The sequence below is a fragment of the Strix aluco genome, chromosome 12 (assembly GCF_031877795.1).
Source record: "Strix aluco isolate bStrAlu1 chromosome 12, bStrAlu1.hap1, whole genome shotgun sequence".
NCBI classification, from domain to species: Eukaryota; Metazoa; Chordata; class Aves; order Strigiformes; family Strigidae; genus Strix; species Strix aluco.
This window is the reverse complement of record NC_133942.1, coordinates 26996253-27012974: the sequence shown is the minus strand read 5'-3', so window position 1 is coordinate 27012974 and position 16722 is coordinate 26996253. Positions and strand designations below refer to the sequence as shown.

Here is a 16722-nt window from a genome sequence, read left to right as displayed (position 1 = left end):
TAGAATATCCACATAAATATGGACCACAAGGAGGTTGTGCAGATCATTCAGTATTTGAAAGAATGCAGAAGTACCAGATGACTGGTATAGAAGAACCAACAACAGAGGTACAATATGGGCCAATGGATTATGTTGATTAGAAATTAGTGTAATAACTTCCTTTTTTTTGTATATTGTCTCTTTTACTTTTGGTAATCATCCTTCAACATTGCGAGGTACTTAAATTTTTGTTAGAGGTTTCTTATTAACATAATTTTTCTAAATTCTTTTTCTCATTGCTTCTACAGCATAGATGTGCTAGCTCATAGTCTTAATGAATCCTACATGATCTCAAATTTTTCAACAATTTTAGATGGATGTGGAAATCAAGCTTGAGATGAGGAAGAGTTTCAAGATCCCTTGATCTCTAAGTAATATATTGGTCCTTAAAGAGTAATAACTTTTAGATTTTTAAGTTATGTTAATGTAGCACACTTGTAATGTCTGAGTGCTTTCAGTGGTAAATGAAGTGATATGAATTGGAGGGTCTTACTAGCAATATTGAAAGATTGAAGGGGTGACAGTGTGCTACAGATTGCTTGTAATGAGAGGTAAGTGGTCTGTGGAAGGGACTTGCGTACCTGTTTAAAGTCCTTCAGGTTTGCACCACTTGTTATGAAATTGGATTTTTTTCAATATTTTTCCAACAGTAAATTACTGAGTTTCTCTTAGTGTTAACTATGTTCTGAGCTGTTTCAAGTGTTGTCATCATTATGTGGTGTCAGTTAACTATATGCCAACAAAACTACACAATATGGCTTGTTAAGTAGCATAGAGAACTTAAAAGTTTTATTTACATTGTGACTCCAGAAATTATCAACAGTATTAGACAATTCAGTGCGGGTAACAAACTTATTTGTAAAACTCCGTGGAGAGAGCGGGCCATCAACCAGTGAATGCCGTAAAGCAAATGTGTTAGCAGATACTGCTCTGACTAAGGAGCAGTAACATCATGTTTAGTCTACCACTTGGTCCATGCTGAAGTGTTTAAGTGTTTCTGTTTACTGACGTAGCTGACTCATTATTACAATGTGAAATAACCTGCATTAGGATCTACAAACTGGTTTTCATAATCTTAGGAAAGGATTATGAAAGAGAAAAATTCCAAAGATGACATGAATGAAAAAATTTATTTCACATTGACTGTCTCTTATAATACAAAATAAAATGCACAGAAGGGTTTGACTTAGAAATCATTAAAAATAGATAGTGTACGTGGAAACTGGCTATAACATACTTAGTTCAATTCAAAATTCATGAAACTTTCTGGGTTAAAGAAAAAGAAGGAAAATCTGTTTGTGTTAGCGGATTATGTTTAGAAAAATACATCGCTATTTTTAGGTAATCTAGTGCAGCATGTAGATCTACAAAATTAAAATATTTTTTTCCTGTGCATGTGTAGAAGCCTTTTGAAGAGCCTAAGAACAATGGTCCACAGCTTTTAAGAAAAAAGCGTGCCACTCAGGCTGAAAAAAATACGTGTCAGCTGTATATTCAGACTGATCATCTGTTCTACAAGCATTATGGAACAAGGGAAGCTGTAATTGCACAGGTATTTCCAATCCTTTTGGTTTAAATGATCTACTTTGTGTATTTCTGATAAATTTCATGTAATTTAATTGTGTATATTATTGCTTATTTACTTTAGAATGTCTTGTTTCTTATGTTACTGTGATCTTGACATTATTGAAACTTTTTTTTTTATTTCACTAAAAATACGCTGTATATCTCTGACAGAAGTCCTGGGCACTTATGCTTCCTTTAGTTAATAATGGCAGCTGTGGTTTGTTTAGTGCCTCTGATCAAGACTTGCAGTCTGACTTTTCTCAATTCTTACTCAGAAAACTAGTACTTCCTAAAGAGTTCTATTCTGTTTGACAGGCTGCCAAGCCTCTGCATTAACACTTGTGTAGTTTTCCATTTGAAATTTTAGTTCAAAACACTGAGATCTGTTCCTGTAGTGTCTGATGTAGTGAAAAAAAACCAACAGTGGCAACTAAGGGCAGATGCTTTTCATTTGTCAGTATACTATTAACAAGAAAAAGTTTTTTGTTTTTCTTTGCTGATCATTTGCTAAAAATCTAACTAGCATGTTAACATACTTCTCTTGAAGCCTGAGGTTTCACTGCCACTTGCAAATCTGACTTGTACTATTTATTCCTCACGCTGTACATACACAATTCAATTTGACTAATATTTTCCAAAGCTCTGAAGTCACTTTCAAAGTCAGGTTTTCAGTGAGTTAGCATTTCTGTGTACTCTTGGAAAGGTAAATGATTGTGGGTTTTTTTTTTTCACATTTGTGTTCTACCAGAAATGAAAGAATAATTTTGTAACAAGTATATTTTTCCTCAAAAGAAATACATAGTGTTTTGCATACAATTTTAATTACAGTACGATTTTATCATAGAAATGAATTGAATAAGTATCACAAACAGGTATCTGAATAGTTGATAGAATTACGTGTAAAAACCAAAACAAAAACAAACCCAAAAAACCAACAAACGGCAAAATACTTTTCTGTTACCTGGCATGGTGACACTGCAAATACCAAGTTATGTAGTGGTTTATTTCCATTATGTGCCATCGTTGAATTGTGCCATTTGATTCAAAAGGCCTGTTAGAGTTCTTATATGTAAAAGTATAGGCCTTGTAGTTGTCACACTACACTGTAGTTGATCTTAAATAGCATAGATCTTTGAACTGTAGATATTTTCGTTTTTGACAGATATCCAGCCATGTTAAAGCAATTGACACAATTTACCAGTCAACAGATTTCTCAGGAATCCGTAATATCAGCTTCATGGTGAAACGAATAAGAGTAAGTTGTATTGGAAATACTTTGAGCTTCACTGATACTGCTTGGAGGCTGTGTTTTTCAAAAGTCCTGTTGCTGTTCACTTGTAACCATTCATTGTTAGTATTCATAACACAAGTATCTGTAGTAAATAGTTCCTGGATCCTTTTATTTGGTTTGGTTTTAGTGTTTATTGTCAAAAGCCCTCTACTTCTGTTATTAAGCTGTAGTCAATTTTTATAGGAACCGCCTTCCTATGTTTCAGCAGCACTGACTGTATGGCAAATAGACTGTATTGCTCTTGGAGAGCTTTAATGCTAAAGGAGATAATGGCTATCCAGGTTGAAAGTTCCTTCTAAAAGTGATGATTTAAGAGGGTAAATGTAAACCTCTGGGTACTGATGGAAAGGAAAAAGAAATAAGAGTGGGGATTTACTACACAAATGTAATTATTTATTGTAGAACTTGGTTTTCTAAATATTGGGGTGGTAATTTGTCAAGGCCTATAAATCTTTAGCAACATCTTTAGCTATTTAACATAACAAGGTATTGACAACAGCAAGCCTCTTAGCTGGTATTTACAAGTCAAGTGAAAATGAATTGTCTTAAAGTTTGTTTCAATTTACTTTTAGATTAACACAACTGTAGATGAGAAGGACTCTTCCAATCCCTTCAGATTTCCTAACATTGGTGTGGAAAAGTTTCTGGAACTGAACTCAGAACAGAATCATGATGATTATTGCTTGGCCTATGTGTTTACAGACCGTGATTTTGATGATGGAGTCCTTGGTCTGGCTTGGGTTGGAGCCCCTTCAGGTAATTATATCCAAATTTTCAGTGCTATGAGACAAAGTATTGTAGGTAAGTACAAAGAAGTAAGGTAGAAACTATAATTTAAATTGACAGCAAATAGACAAAAATCTCATAACCAACTTTTCAGTGTTGGTTAGGTATGGTTTGTTGGGGTTTTTTTAAAGATATAAATAGCGTATCATGTCACTTCAGTTAGTCTTGCTGTCTTTCTGATGAGTAAGACATGAACAATAAAGAAAAACGTATTTCTGTTGTTAGACAAAGGTGGTATTACTTGGATGGCTTTTTATTTGACGGGTGTGAGTGACCAGTAAAGTGACAGAAGAAACAAGTATTTCTGCTACATATAAACAAAGCTTACAAACTACGCAGTTTGACTTTTGTAGTAGAACTACACTAGAATCCTTAGGTTTCCTAGGGAGTATTGAAAGCAATTTTTTAAAAATAAAGTAAAATCATTTAGATCTTCTTTTGGGAGATACCAGATAATTACTGTGTGACTCTTCTTGAACTGCTACTCATTATTTTCAATCTAGTTGTGTATTTTCAGTCTGAAGTATGTAAAAAATCAAACAATAGTCTTCATGTGTGCAGCATCTCAATGTTTGTCCTGGATGTATTAGTTTTATAGGATGTATTAGCTTTATAAAATTACATATTTTGAAATTGTTAGTCTTTAAATTCAAGTAATACAAATTCTTTAATTATAGCATAGCACAAGCTTCACAGATATCAAAATCAGATTCAGAAGGAACAGTCTTCCCTTGTTTCTTCCCTCAGGTGATTTCTATGTAATAAGGAATTAGGCTGAAGAACGGCAAGTTCTGTGAGACTTTGCAAGAGACTGGATACTTCTTGTGTGAACATTATAAAGAATTTTAACAGAATTCAAGTAACTGTGGAAGAAATAAACCATTCATGAGATGTAGCTATACATTATAACCTCACTTTGTTTACTGCAGTAATTACCTCTAAAGCCCTTGTGGGTTGTAGAGTACTGGAGATATGTGGATAATTGTCTTGGTATGACAGTCTCTCAGACTTTGATTTTAGGAGATTAAAATGCCTAAATAAGCATTAGTAGAGTATTCAGAGAGGTATCTGTTACCTCGTGGGTGGACCTATGAGTGTAGCAAGTATGTTAGAGGGACCTGTGTGGACTAACCTTAGTAACTGTGGAATAACCATCGGAAAAATGGGTGACCTACATAAATAAAAAACTGTGATGACTAGTCTAGTGTATAGACCGGGCAAGCACAGGATGAATTGGCATGTGCATTCCATAAACATTGCTTCCAAAACTAAGTTTAATTGAGAAGAATTAAGTTGCTCTGAGAGATTTTCATCTTTAGCACACATACTGACATAGGCTAAAATGGCATATTTCACTAAAATTAAATTTTACTTCAGAAGGCAAGGAAACTTCTTTAGAGTGTTTTTAGACACTATTTATGTTAGCAGTAGAATAGCTGAGTTTTAGAACATTGATAATGCCTTGGTACAGATCAAGTTATGGAAAAACTTGGTGACATTAAAGTCACAATTCGAGACTTTCCAAACAGTAAATGTAATGCACTTGATCGTTGACCTTCTAAAACTGGGCCTGATTAACCCACACATCAAAAGCTTTTTCAGCTTTAGCTTGTACAGTGGAAGAAATGAGTCACTTCTGCTGACAAGGTAATCTTGGGCATTTTATATACATGGTCATGCTATGAGAGAGGATCTCCTGTGATTTTACTGTGCGTTTTTTTTACTTAGTGAAATCCAAATGAAATGTAGATTGAGGCTACTTATATTGGACATTGCACCCTGCTGGTCTTATACTTACAGGGATGATGAAATCAGGGCTTGTCCAGTCAGTGAAAGCCCAAAATAGCTCTTCCTTAATAGCTACTCTAAAACCACTTCTTGTGTGAATGTATCCATTCAGTGCTGAGAGCACTAGCGAGGATAAATCTAATCTACTTTCAAAGTTGCGTTACTGTTCATTACTCAGAAGAATTCGTAGACCATAAGTGTCCACTGAGGAGGCAAGCTGTTTCTTGTTCTCAATGTCACTAGAAAAGTAACACAGTACTTCTTTTCTGAAATGACTAACTGTTGTACTTTTGTCTAAATGCAGGGAGCTCTGGTGGAATATGTGAAAAGAGCAAACTGTATTCTGATGGCAAGAAGAAGTCTTTGAACACTGGAATCATCACTGTTCAGAACTATGGCTCTCATGTTCCTCCCAAAGTTTCCCACATTACTTTTGCTCATGAGGTTGGGCATAACTTTGGTTCACCTGTGAGTATTACTGTTCATCTGTTAACTCACTTTCAGCCATCCTGAAGAGCGTCCTTTGTGAATGGAGTCTTTACTTCCTATGAGCAAGAAAAACATGACCATGACTGCATGTGCATATGCACATTGTATACAAACAAAAACCAGACAACAGTGGTGCAACAGTGGATTTTGTGATTTGCTTATTTCTACTAGTTCAATCTGTTATAAAGGGAATATGTTATTCCCTAAGAACTTTCCTGTTTCTTACTGAAGACTAGGGTCATGCACATTTTTTAAAATGTATTTTAGTTCATCCTAGAGAGGAGAAAGAATCAATGCACAATTGATTAAAATGACACTTTATTCAACAAGTGAAGATAGAACTGGCTCTTTTGTACGTCTAATTATTTATACTTACAAGTTTACTCAAGAAAATCGTGGAGAGGATTAAGATACCAAGAACAGTATTTTAGAGCAAAATTGTCTCCCAGTCATTTAGGGACATGATTTGTGGCAAGCTTGAAAGCATGAAGCTTTTGGTTTTGCTGGAGATGAGAACAGTTTTCTCGTTTGGGTTTTCTATTTTTATTTTTAAACTTAAGTATATAGGCTTTCTACTCTTGGAGATAAAATGAAATCAAGATATGACAGGAATGATGAGTTCTTGCAAAACAGATGTTCACATGTGAATGCTTTCTTCATGTGCCTTGAGAAAATCCCTGCTCTGAGTGGGAACAAGCCTTCCAAGTAGAACTGAAAATACAAGCACATGAAACTGAAAAAACAGTCCCACTGAGTGAAACATCTTTTGGGTTGGTGTGGAAGATGGTTCTTTTAATTTTATTCTAAGTTGCATTTGATCCAGGGAAATATCTGAAAGTACATGTTTGGTTCTACCAAACTGTAATAAATGACATAGTTCTCATAACTGTGTTAAAAACTTTAAAATTTACCTATGTCTTCTGGAGACATAGATTGTGTTTCTAGAAAGTTGGATGCATCAGAACAGCATTAGAGTTCCTCTTACACTTAACAGCTTAGTATGTTGTCAGTTTGCTACTTGCTAGTATGCCAGCCTGTAATGCATTTCATTCATCATGCTGGGTGTTATCCAGATCTAGTCTGACAGAAACAGACTTCTGCTCTATTCGAAGATTTCTTTGCACCTCCCTCAAGAAAAAAAGACTGCTGTTTCAGTTAACTCCTCCTGCTTTTATTGCACAGAACACTTATTACCCTCTCATAAGCCACTCTTTTTAGGAAATGGCAGCTCTTTCAAGTCAGTATTAATTCCAGGACGTGTGCTTGGGGTATACATTACCAAGAATGCAAATAAACCGAAACTTAAGAAATTAGATACTTGCTGCTGTTGTCTGGGGAGAGAAGAAAACCACCACAAAAAAACCCAACCAAACAAAAATCCTCAAACAAACCTTTGTTTTCTGTATACTTTTTGTATTCCAAGAAACCTTAGAGTATAAGATGGTGGTTTGTTTTTATGAACCTTTTATTCTCACTGTGTTAAGGTTATCAAATCAGGTTACTTTTGTACATGTATAAAAAGATAGCAAACAATTAGAGAAGCTGTTTTGACAGAAATAGTTCTAAAATATTTGTTTTGCAGCATGATTCTGGAATGGAGTGTACTCCAGGAGAGTCCAAGAACTTGGGACAGAAAGAAAATGGCAATTATATCATGTATGCAAGAGCTACATCTGGGGACAAACTTAACAACAACAAGTTCTCTATCTGTAGCATTCGAAATATCAGCCAAGTTCTTGAGAAAAAGAGAAATAATTGTTTTGTTGGTATGTATTTAGTCATCCTGAAAGCAGACTGGCTAAGCTATTACTGTTACGCGTAATTAGAATTTATTTTGTTAGTTTTTATTTTACTTCTTTATTTACCTTATATTTTTGTTTTAGTTTACTGAAAGATTCTGTAAGTAAAAAATTGAGATCTGGAGTATTGTGTCAAGTTCTGGGCTCCCCAGTACAGGAAAGATATGGACATACTGGAGTGAGTCCAGCAAAGGGCCACAGAGATTATTAAGGGATTGGAGCATCTGACATATGAGAAGGGGCTGAGCTGAGACTGTTTAGTCTGGGGAAGAGAAGGCTGAGGAGTGGAGGGCTCTTGTCTGTTTTTATAAATGCCTGGTGGGAGGGAGTAAAGAAGACAGGGCCAAACTGTTTTCAGTCATGCCCAGTGAAAGGAGAAGAGGAAAGGAGCACAAATTAAAATACAGGAAATTCTATTTAAACATTTAAAAAAAAAAAATATTTTGCAGGAATTTTATTTCTGGAGTCTGATGTGTGAGCTCTCACAAATTTTGTGAGATTGTGCTGCGAGTAGGTTTGGGGTATTAGTGGTTCACCCCACTACCATCAGCTTTTGCCTTAAGGTCCTCAGACTGTTAAAGGAGGAAGAGTGCAAGAAAGGATGTTGCTTCATTGGAGGCTTAGCAGAAGACTTCCTCTGATCACTGTTGATTTCCTATCCACACAAGAAAACACCCACTGTTATCAGCAGAAACCTTTTACTCAGAGGCTTAAAATTCTGTGAATTGTAGGAATGAGTAAGCTGGGTGGCAAGCAAATAATGCAAGCTGACTTGAGCCCTAGTGTGAAGTCCATCTTGACCAGACATTTTCAGTCATAATTAGCTGGATGCTGTTGCAAGTCAGTGTTAGCATTTATAAATCTATTTGCATATTCTGTATACTTCTTTGTACATAAATATACTGGCATTTTTCAGAGTCTGGTCAACCCATCTGTGGTAATGGACTGGTTGAACAAGGAGAACAGTGTGACTGTGGATACAGTGACCAGTGTAAAGATGAATGCTGTTATGATGCGAACCAATCAGAAGATAAAAAATGCAAGTTAAAACCAGGCAAATATTGCAGGTATTGTGCATGTCTGTTACAGTACATTTTAATTTTGGGGATTTCTTGGTAGCTATAGTTGGTATTTTAGAATCTGAATCTGTTTACCTGCATTATTCTTTATTTATTTTGTTTACAATGCCTTATACAGTGAGTGAGTTTACAAGCCCAATTATGCTATGCAATTCTTGGTGCTAATGGTAGCTTGCTTTCCCTGAGATGACTGTTTCCTAGCTTTTGAAAAAACATAATATGGCAGTGGATTGTATCAGTGCTAACATGTCATAATACTCAGTGCAGACAAGGATGTGTTGAAATTCTGTTATCTTTATCAGAAATGTGTTGTGCAGAAGTCTTGCAAAAAGTGTATGATTCAGAAAAACACGACCAGGATGCTTCTTTTTTTAAGTGCTTGTTTTATAAATTAAATTAAACTATGTTTTTAAGTCACCTTGTATTTTGGCAGTGTTGTGTGCACAGTGATTTATAAGAGGAACTTCTAAAGATCGTAAGACTTAGTGAAGTAACTCTATTTCTATCTTCTAGTTCTATGACTTAAGATACATGTTAAGTTTTTAACTCATCTGAAAACTTATGTTGATTTTTTTTTTTTTCACATGAAAGACATGAGCTTTGTTCCTCTCTAGACACAGACATAAATTTAATGTCTGGTTAGACTCTTAGCCAAAGATGAAGAGAAAATTACTATTAAGTCTAAACCAGCTCAACTTTTTAATACAGCATACACAATTTTGTTCTAATTAGACTTTCCTGCCTTAAAAATGATCTCTGTCATCCTGGGAGTGGAAGTAAAAGTAGCATCTACTGTTAAAATGTATAAGACAGTGTAGACATGGTAGAAAGATCATCTCCTGTGAATTCATAGCTGCAATAATATTGCATGTGTTTTATTTTTTTCCTTTGCAAATTCTTATTATTTCTGCCAAAATAAAGGCCTTGCATTGTCTTGCTTGATAATTGGTTTCTGAGATTTTGGTCTATGTAGCACCTGTGGTGAGGAACTGTTTCCTTCTGACTACATCAGGTGCTACTGCCACCTCCTTTCTTTGCTCTCCTGTTCAGCTCACTGTTAGTCTAGCTTTATGCCCTGCTAGAATAGTCTTAAATATAAATGGCTGCATAATTCTTTTTAGGATTCCCTTTTTTTCCAGTTCTATTAAGATTGAGTATTTTGCTGGACAGAGGGGTTTCCAAAGACATGTAAAGCAAATCCAGGTGTAAGAAAGGATCACATAACATGTTAAAATACATTTTAGGAAAACTATGGTATCTATCCAGCTACTTTACATGTCTCTTAGTCTTTTTCATGTGTGACATAAGGGTGATTTTTCTTAGCATGCAGTAGTTCTAAAATAGAGAGATCCTGACCTGCAGAAGGTCTGTGCTGTCTTCTGATGTCCACTGAATGCCAAGAAGCACACTGAATAGTGTTGAGATACAGAATAATTTGAGATGAGAAATCAGGAGGCTTAGCTTTAATCAAGTAGGTTGTGTATGTTTTATAACCTCCACTCTTCTGCTGTTTCTAATGGCATGTGTAATCAAACACAGCTTCGGAAAGGGAAGTTACTGTGTCCTGCTGTTTCACCAGATACTGGTGTACATAGCATAAGGGACTCGGATGCTTTGGGACAGAAAGGAGCCCAAGTGTGTTGGGGGAACCAGTGAAACCATAGGGCTGCTTTGACAAATCTTTCCTGCCCCCAAAATTTGTTTGTACCCTGACTGTGACTTCTGATATAAGATCTGACCTATCTCCTTCCATTTTCTTGTTTATTTAAACAATGTAAGGCTGCAGAAAGTTGAAATAAAAAATTCTTATGGTTTTTAATCAGTGAGAGATAAATTTTGACTTATTTATTACATTGCAACTGATACTATCAAACTAATCAGTTGTTCCTGAATTAATTTTGCCAACTTGCTAATTGAATGTTTTATACAAACTTTGAAATGCTGTTATTTTCTATATACTGTAATCTAAAATGTGCTTGTGCTGTTTTTCTAATATAATGCAAATAGTTTAACTGGTTACTACAATGACTACGAAATCTCTACTCAGTACAGTAACCTCTTGTTACCTTAAAGGATAAAAAAAATATTTTCGATTCACATTTTACTTAGCACAAATCAGAAATATGTTGAGTGTTTTAAGTTTCAGGATTAATCGTTTTTCTGGAGTCATTCATGCTTTTTCTTTACATCCATGTTTTCTGTTTATTTCTAGCCCCAGTCAAGGCCCCTGTTGTACTGCACAGTGTAATTTCAAACTAAAGACTGATAAGTGTCGAAATGATTCTGACTGTGCAAGGGAAGGAATGTGTAATGGTGTCAGTGCTCTCTGTCCAGCATCTGAGCCTAAACCAAACTTCACAGATTGCAACAGGCACACACAAGTTTGCATAAATGGGGTACGTGAGGTTTTTTTACAATCATATGCAACCACAGTTGTTTATTGCAAGGCAGTGTATTATGAAGTGATATGGTTTCAATACTTAATGGAGAAAAGTGTAGGATTAATCTCTTTTTCAGTAAAAATGTTTGATTTATTGACTTCAATCCAAATAACTGTGAAGGTGCACCAAATATTAAGAATCAGGTAACAAATATCAGGCTAGCTTTACTATTTAAGGAAGTTCTATTTAAAGTTTTTTGTAAAAATCAGGAATATGAAAGTATTTGATGTCCTAGTTCCATCTTCTCATTTTTCTTCAATCTTGGTCAGATAATTTTGTTGCCTTAGAAAATTAGGTATGCTATCAATACATGTTGAATTTGGTTTAATGAAATTATACGGTTCTTCCACCCATGTGCATGTAATACAGATGTGGAAGCATACAGAATTTCTCTGAACTGCCATTAGTTTCCTGGTTTAAAGAGTCCATGGTAGTTGCTATGAAATATTGATGGGAAGTCTCTTATAAATTGATCTGTTTGCTTGGAAGCAGAAACATGCAAAAGTCATCCCCTTAAAGAGCTGTAACTTGTGTTGCTGTAAGTCTGTTTTCTGCAGTCCAGGTTTTTATTCAAATGATACTGCTTGTAATGATTCTAAATTAGCTGAAAAATTATCCTAAGTGTCTTTATATAGTTACTTGATTTTGAAACAAGATTATAAATACAGTGACATTTTTTAATTTGAATTTGAAGGGTCCTCCCACAGTGGAATACAGACTCTTTCCTGCCATTAAGTTTTATTATTATTTTCTGAGAGAAAATATTTTTGAAGACATGCTATTGATTTATTTTCCTAACCACAGTTTTGAGTAACCATGTTTCAGTGTGAATTTTAGTGCTGTGAATGCTTTGCAGGGTACTCTGAGGCCCTAAAAGAACATAAAGTATTACAAAATAGGGTAAATCACCTTAAAAAATATCAAATAAGACTAAACACTGCAGTTGAATAGCTGTAATAAATTTTTTGTTTAATGAACTTCAGAAGAAATTCAAGTTGTTATTTTTATTGATAAGCATCTTTAGACCTACGATTATTCCTTCAGCTGTTAAAAATTAATATCTTTCCCAATGTCAGCATGCTTAAAAGTAAAATTGATTTTTTTGTTCTCGTGCTTTTGTCTCAAACAGCAATGTGCAGGCTCTATCTGTGAGAAGTATGGCTTGGAGGAATGTACATGTGCTAGTTCAGATGGCAAGGATGATAGAGAATTGTGTCATGTCTGCTGCATGAGAAAAAGTAAGATTTGTCTGAATTGTAAGCATAAATATAGCAGTAGGTATCTGAGGAATCTTCTCATGGTGTTTATATTTTAGTTTTTGTTAACTTGAGAGCATACTGCAATTTTGTTCACACTTAGTTTCAGACAGACGTTGCATTGTATTTTGTAGGAAATAATATATTTTTGTTTTTTACAGATTAATAGAAACTTGAAATTTTTCAAAAGCACTTTGAGCAATTGAACACCGAAGTATTCATGCACACGTTTTAATAGCATAACGGTTTGTTTAATTTGTATTTTCTTTTCAGTGGACCCAGCTACTTGTGCAAGTACAGGCTCTAACCAGTGGGAGAAACACTTTGGTCGTAAAACTATTACTTTGCAACCTGGATCTCCTTGTAATGATTTCAAAGGCTACTGCGACGTGTTTATGAGGTGTCGGCTAGTAGATGCTGATGGCCCTCTGGCTAGATTAAAGAAAGCAATTTTTAATCCAGAGCTATATGAAAATATTGCAGAATGGATTGTGGTAAGTATTTTTTTATCTTATCAGTATAATATGAAATTTTTTTGTTAATGAATATTCAAGGTTGGTAAGTGTTGCTGTATATACACAGTACTTCAGCATTCTTCAAAGTATAATTAGTCCTTGTTTTACTAGTATTTCTGTAAGCCCCTTGAGTGCAGCAAATAAGTATGATGGATTAAAGGGAATGGAAACAAATAACAAAGTAGTAAATACTTGGTGTTAATATCTTTATTCACTGTCTGTATTGGTGTCAGTGTTCATATTCTTAATTTACTGGGTTTTCCCATTTAACTCTTCATATTTGAATGCTCTGATTTCTTTTAAGGAACTAAATATATTGATTTCTAGCCTTTCTTATTTTTATTGCACTAGATGACACTTAATAAGAGACTGGGAGAAGAGCTACAATTGAACACCCTTATAGAGCTGCATTGTCAATTTTTTGTAAGCTGTTGACTGTTTTAAGCTTATAGCTCTGTTGTAGTATATCTTCTGTGAGATAATCTTCAGATAATAGAATGAATCTGAAGTATTTGGGGGTTTTTTGTGTGTAAGAACTTCAGGGACATTTTTCTTTAAGATGTTATGGTCTTTTAAGTCATGTTTCAGAACAGCTTTTTGATGACTTTTAAAAGGCAAAGGAAAGCCATATTCAGTGACCCCTGTCTCTTGTGCATGTGTGCCACCCCCCCCACCCCCCCAATAATTTTTTTATGTTTTTAGGCATACTGGTGGGCAGTGTTGCTTATGGGAATTGCTTTGATCATGTTAATGGCTGGTTTCATTAAGATATGCAGTGTTCATACCCCAAGCAGTAATCCAAAGTTGCCTCCTCATAAACCACTTCCAGGTGAGTACACCAGGTAATTAAATTTATAGAGAAATGTTTTATCCTCAACTATTTTGTTCTAAAGGGAATTTTCAGTTGTCCTGACCTACAGTTCTTAGTCTGGCACTGTGAAACTACAAATGGAATTCATGCCAGTGAAACAATTCATAAAAATGTAACTCTTGCCTTATTTTCCAGTAATGTAATATGCATATCACAAGAAAGCTTGGAAGACGTTTTCTAAGTCAGAGTTCGTTTTATGTCCTATTCCATGCTACATTTTGTAAGAATCAGCCTGTTTAAGGAATTGCTGTTGAGGTGATAAAATGTATTCTGTAAATACTCCACACAGTTAAGCATCTATTTAAAACCTTGCAGGTGTAAAACTGAAGCCTTTCAGAAAAATAGTTATATTTACTTTGTATGGCCAGGACAACTTTTCTGGAAATCACTTCTTTTTTTAAATTCATGGTAATAATGTGTACCTTTCTTTGAAACAGGCACTTTAAAAAGGAGGAGACCACCACAAACCACTCAGCCACCGCAGCGGCAAAGGCCCCGAGAGAGTTACCAGATGGGACACATGAGACGCTGACTGCAGCTTTTTGCCTTGGTTCTTCCTAGTGCCTACAATGGGAAAACTCACTCCAAAGAAAACCTAATAAGTCATTGTCCCCGGTCTAACTCTCAAAAATTGAAGAGGAAAGAAAAAAGCATTATATACCCTCAAAACAAGTGGAAATGGTCAATTTTTAATGAGCGGATCTTCCAGCTCAAAAAGAAGAAAAGTGTTTTTCTTGCATATTTTTAATTTAGTGGCACAAAGCCCTAGAGTATCGTGATTCTTTCCCCCTTCTGTGCTCTTCATTGCTGCATTTTCTTCACTTGCAGGCAAATATGGCTGTAGTAAAACTTTTACTCAAGAATTGAAAAAAATATATATTTTTCAACTGCCAGACAAGGCTAGGAAGCTAGACCACCTCAGCATTGGAGACATTACTTGTCAATGTATATACATTGTTATATGCAGACATGTATTTCTAACGTACACCCGTACTTGTGTGCAATTGTAAACAAGAGAATTGCAATATGGATGTTTCTTTGTATTATAAAACTTTTCCGCTATTAATGAAGAAATTACTGTTTAATTGACATACTCAGGATAACAGAGGATGATGGTGTGTAATGGTCAAGGATCCTGTGATGCTTTACACAGCAATTTTTGAATCCAATCAAACTTTTTTTTATTGTGATCAAACTTGTTTCAAGCACTCATTTCATCTTTATCAAACAGCTGCTAAGACATAGCATACGAGATTGAACAGTCTTTTAGAGATATAACAGGTGTTCTGCAAACTTTGCAAATGCCAGAATGTTTCAAAAATGTTTTATATGTGTCTAATTTTTGTAGCTCAGCATAAATATTTTTCATTTGTCTGATTATTCAGTTAAATAATGAATAGTTAGATGAAATACTTCCATGCTTTATTAGAAAATTCTGCCTGTTACTCAACTTGTTTTATAAATTGCAACCAGTTTATTTGGGCTGTTCAGCTATTCTTACAGTATGATAATTAAGTTTGTGTTCTGAGGGATGTGGAAAGAAAAGCTGTAGGTTTTTTATTTTCTTTTTTAATTTATCAGATATTTGGATAACTTTTCAGCATGATACTGTTGATTGATAACCACTAAAGTAGAGTGATTTGCTCAGCTACTGTGGCAGAGTTAAAATTGTAGTTAGGACTACCAATTTTCCCACATTTTATACCAGTAGTGAAGTTCAACAGCACAATGTCCCATTCCAAAGTTTTTATTACGAATGTAAATAATTGGCATTTTTGAAAGAGGAAACAAAAGATGTCTTAAGGTGCTTACTGCTATGCAGGAGATGAAAGGGGGCATTACAAAATGTTTAAGCTTGTGATATATTTATTGCTTGTTTTCCAAAAGCACCGAGCTAATTAGAGACGCAAATGGCTATAATTTTCCTGGCTTTGCTTAGGAGAAAATTTACTAAGGGTTGGACAGGCTTCCTTTGTTTGTTTTTTGTTTTGTTTTTTAAGAGTATAAGGTTTACACAATCATTCTCATAATGTGACGCAAGCCAGCAAGGCCAAAAATGTTACAGAATATAATGGGATCTCTTCCTTGTAAACTTGTACAGTATGTGGTAACTTTTTCAAAATACAGCTTTTTGTACATGGTTTAGACAAATTTTGTACATGAAACCCCAAGTCCAATAGACTATATAAATAATTCTAAAGGATCTTAACTAGTTAGAAGTGTATGTAGTTGCTTTTAAGTCATTTTAAATACATTTGTTTTAAGACTGTGCAAAGATTGGAAGTGGGTTTGCATTTCTAAAATGGTGACTTTTATTCAGCAAGAGTTCTTAGTAACTTCTTGAGTGTGGTAGACTTTGGAACATGTAAATTTTTTGCCTGTAATGTTATCCTGTGGTAGGATTTTGGCAGAAAAATGCTGCCCTATTTTTATTTTGAGTCTAAGTTAAATGTTTTCTGAAAACAGAAATGTGCACTGAACTCTCCACTGCAAGTCAAGATGTGGTAAAACTGAAAGAAAGTTCAAGACAATGAAATGGAATACTACTGGCGATTTCATGTCCACTGTGTTTTATACAGTACCTTTTTGTTCACTTTGGAAATTTTTACTAAAAAATGCAAAAAATAAAGTATTGTGCAAAGATATGTAAGGTTTTTTGAAACTTGAAATGCATTAATAAATAGACTTGATGAAATCATCTTCTGAAGATCCATTTACTTTTTGAACCCTGAAAGCAAAAAGGAATACACAGATTCTACTTCTGCTTAATTTTTGACTTTTGGCTGGAAAGGGGCTGTCATG

The 16722-nt window shown here is 34.8% G+C and overlaps 1 protein-coding gene across 1 annotated transcript in view; it reads left to right on the top strand.

The window, feature by feature from the left end:
* The window catches only part of ADAM10 (ADAM metallopeptidase domain 10), a 50007-nt gene extending 33389 nt beyond the window's left edge, over window positions 1–16618 (top strand). The window contains 13 exon segments of the mRNA XM_074837536.1: window positions 4–107; window positions 1442–1591; window positions 2768–2860; window positions 3469–3652; window positions 5775–5938; window positions 7542–7725; window positions 8675–8825; window positions 11050–11233; window positions 12408–12516; window positions 12808–13028; window positions 13752–13878; window positions 14358–14441; window positions 14444–16618. Coding sequence (XP_074693637.1) covers window positions 4–107; window positions 1442–1591; window positions 2768–2860; window positions 3469–3652; window positions 5775–5938; window positions 7542–7725; window positions 8675–8825; window positions 11050–11233; window positions 12408–12516; window positions 12808–13028; window positions 13752–13878; window positions 14358–14441; window positions 14444–14481 — 1793 coding nt within the window. The 3' untranslated portion in view covers window positions 14482–16618.
* The last annotated feature ends 104 nt before the right edge of the window (window positions 16619–16722 follow it).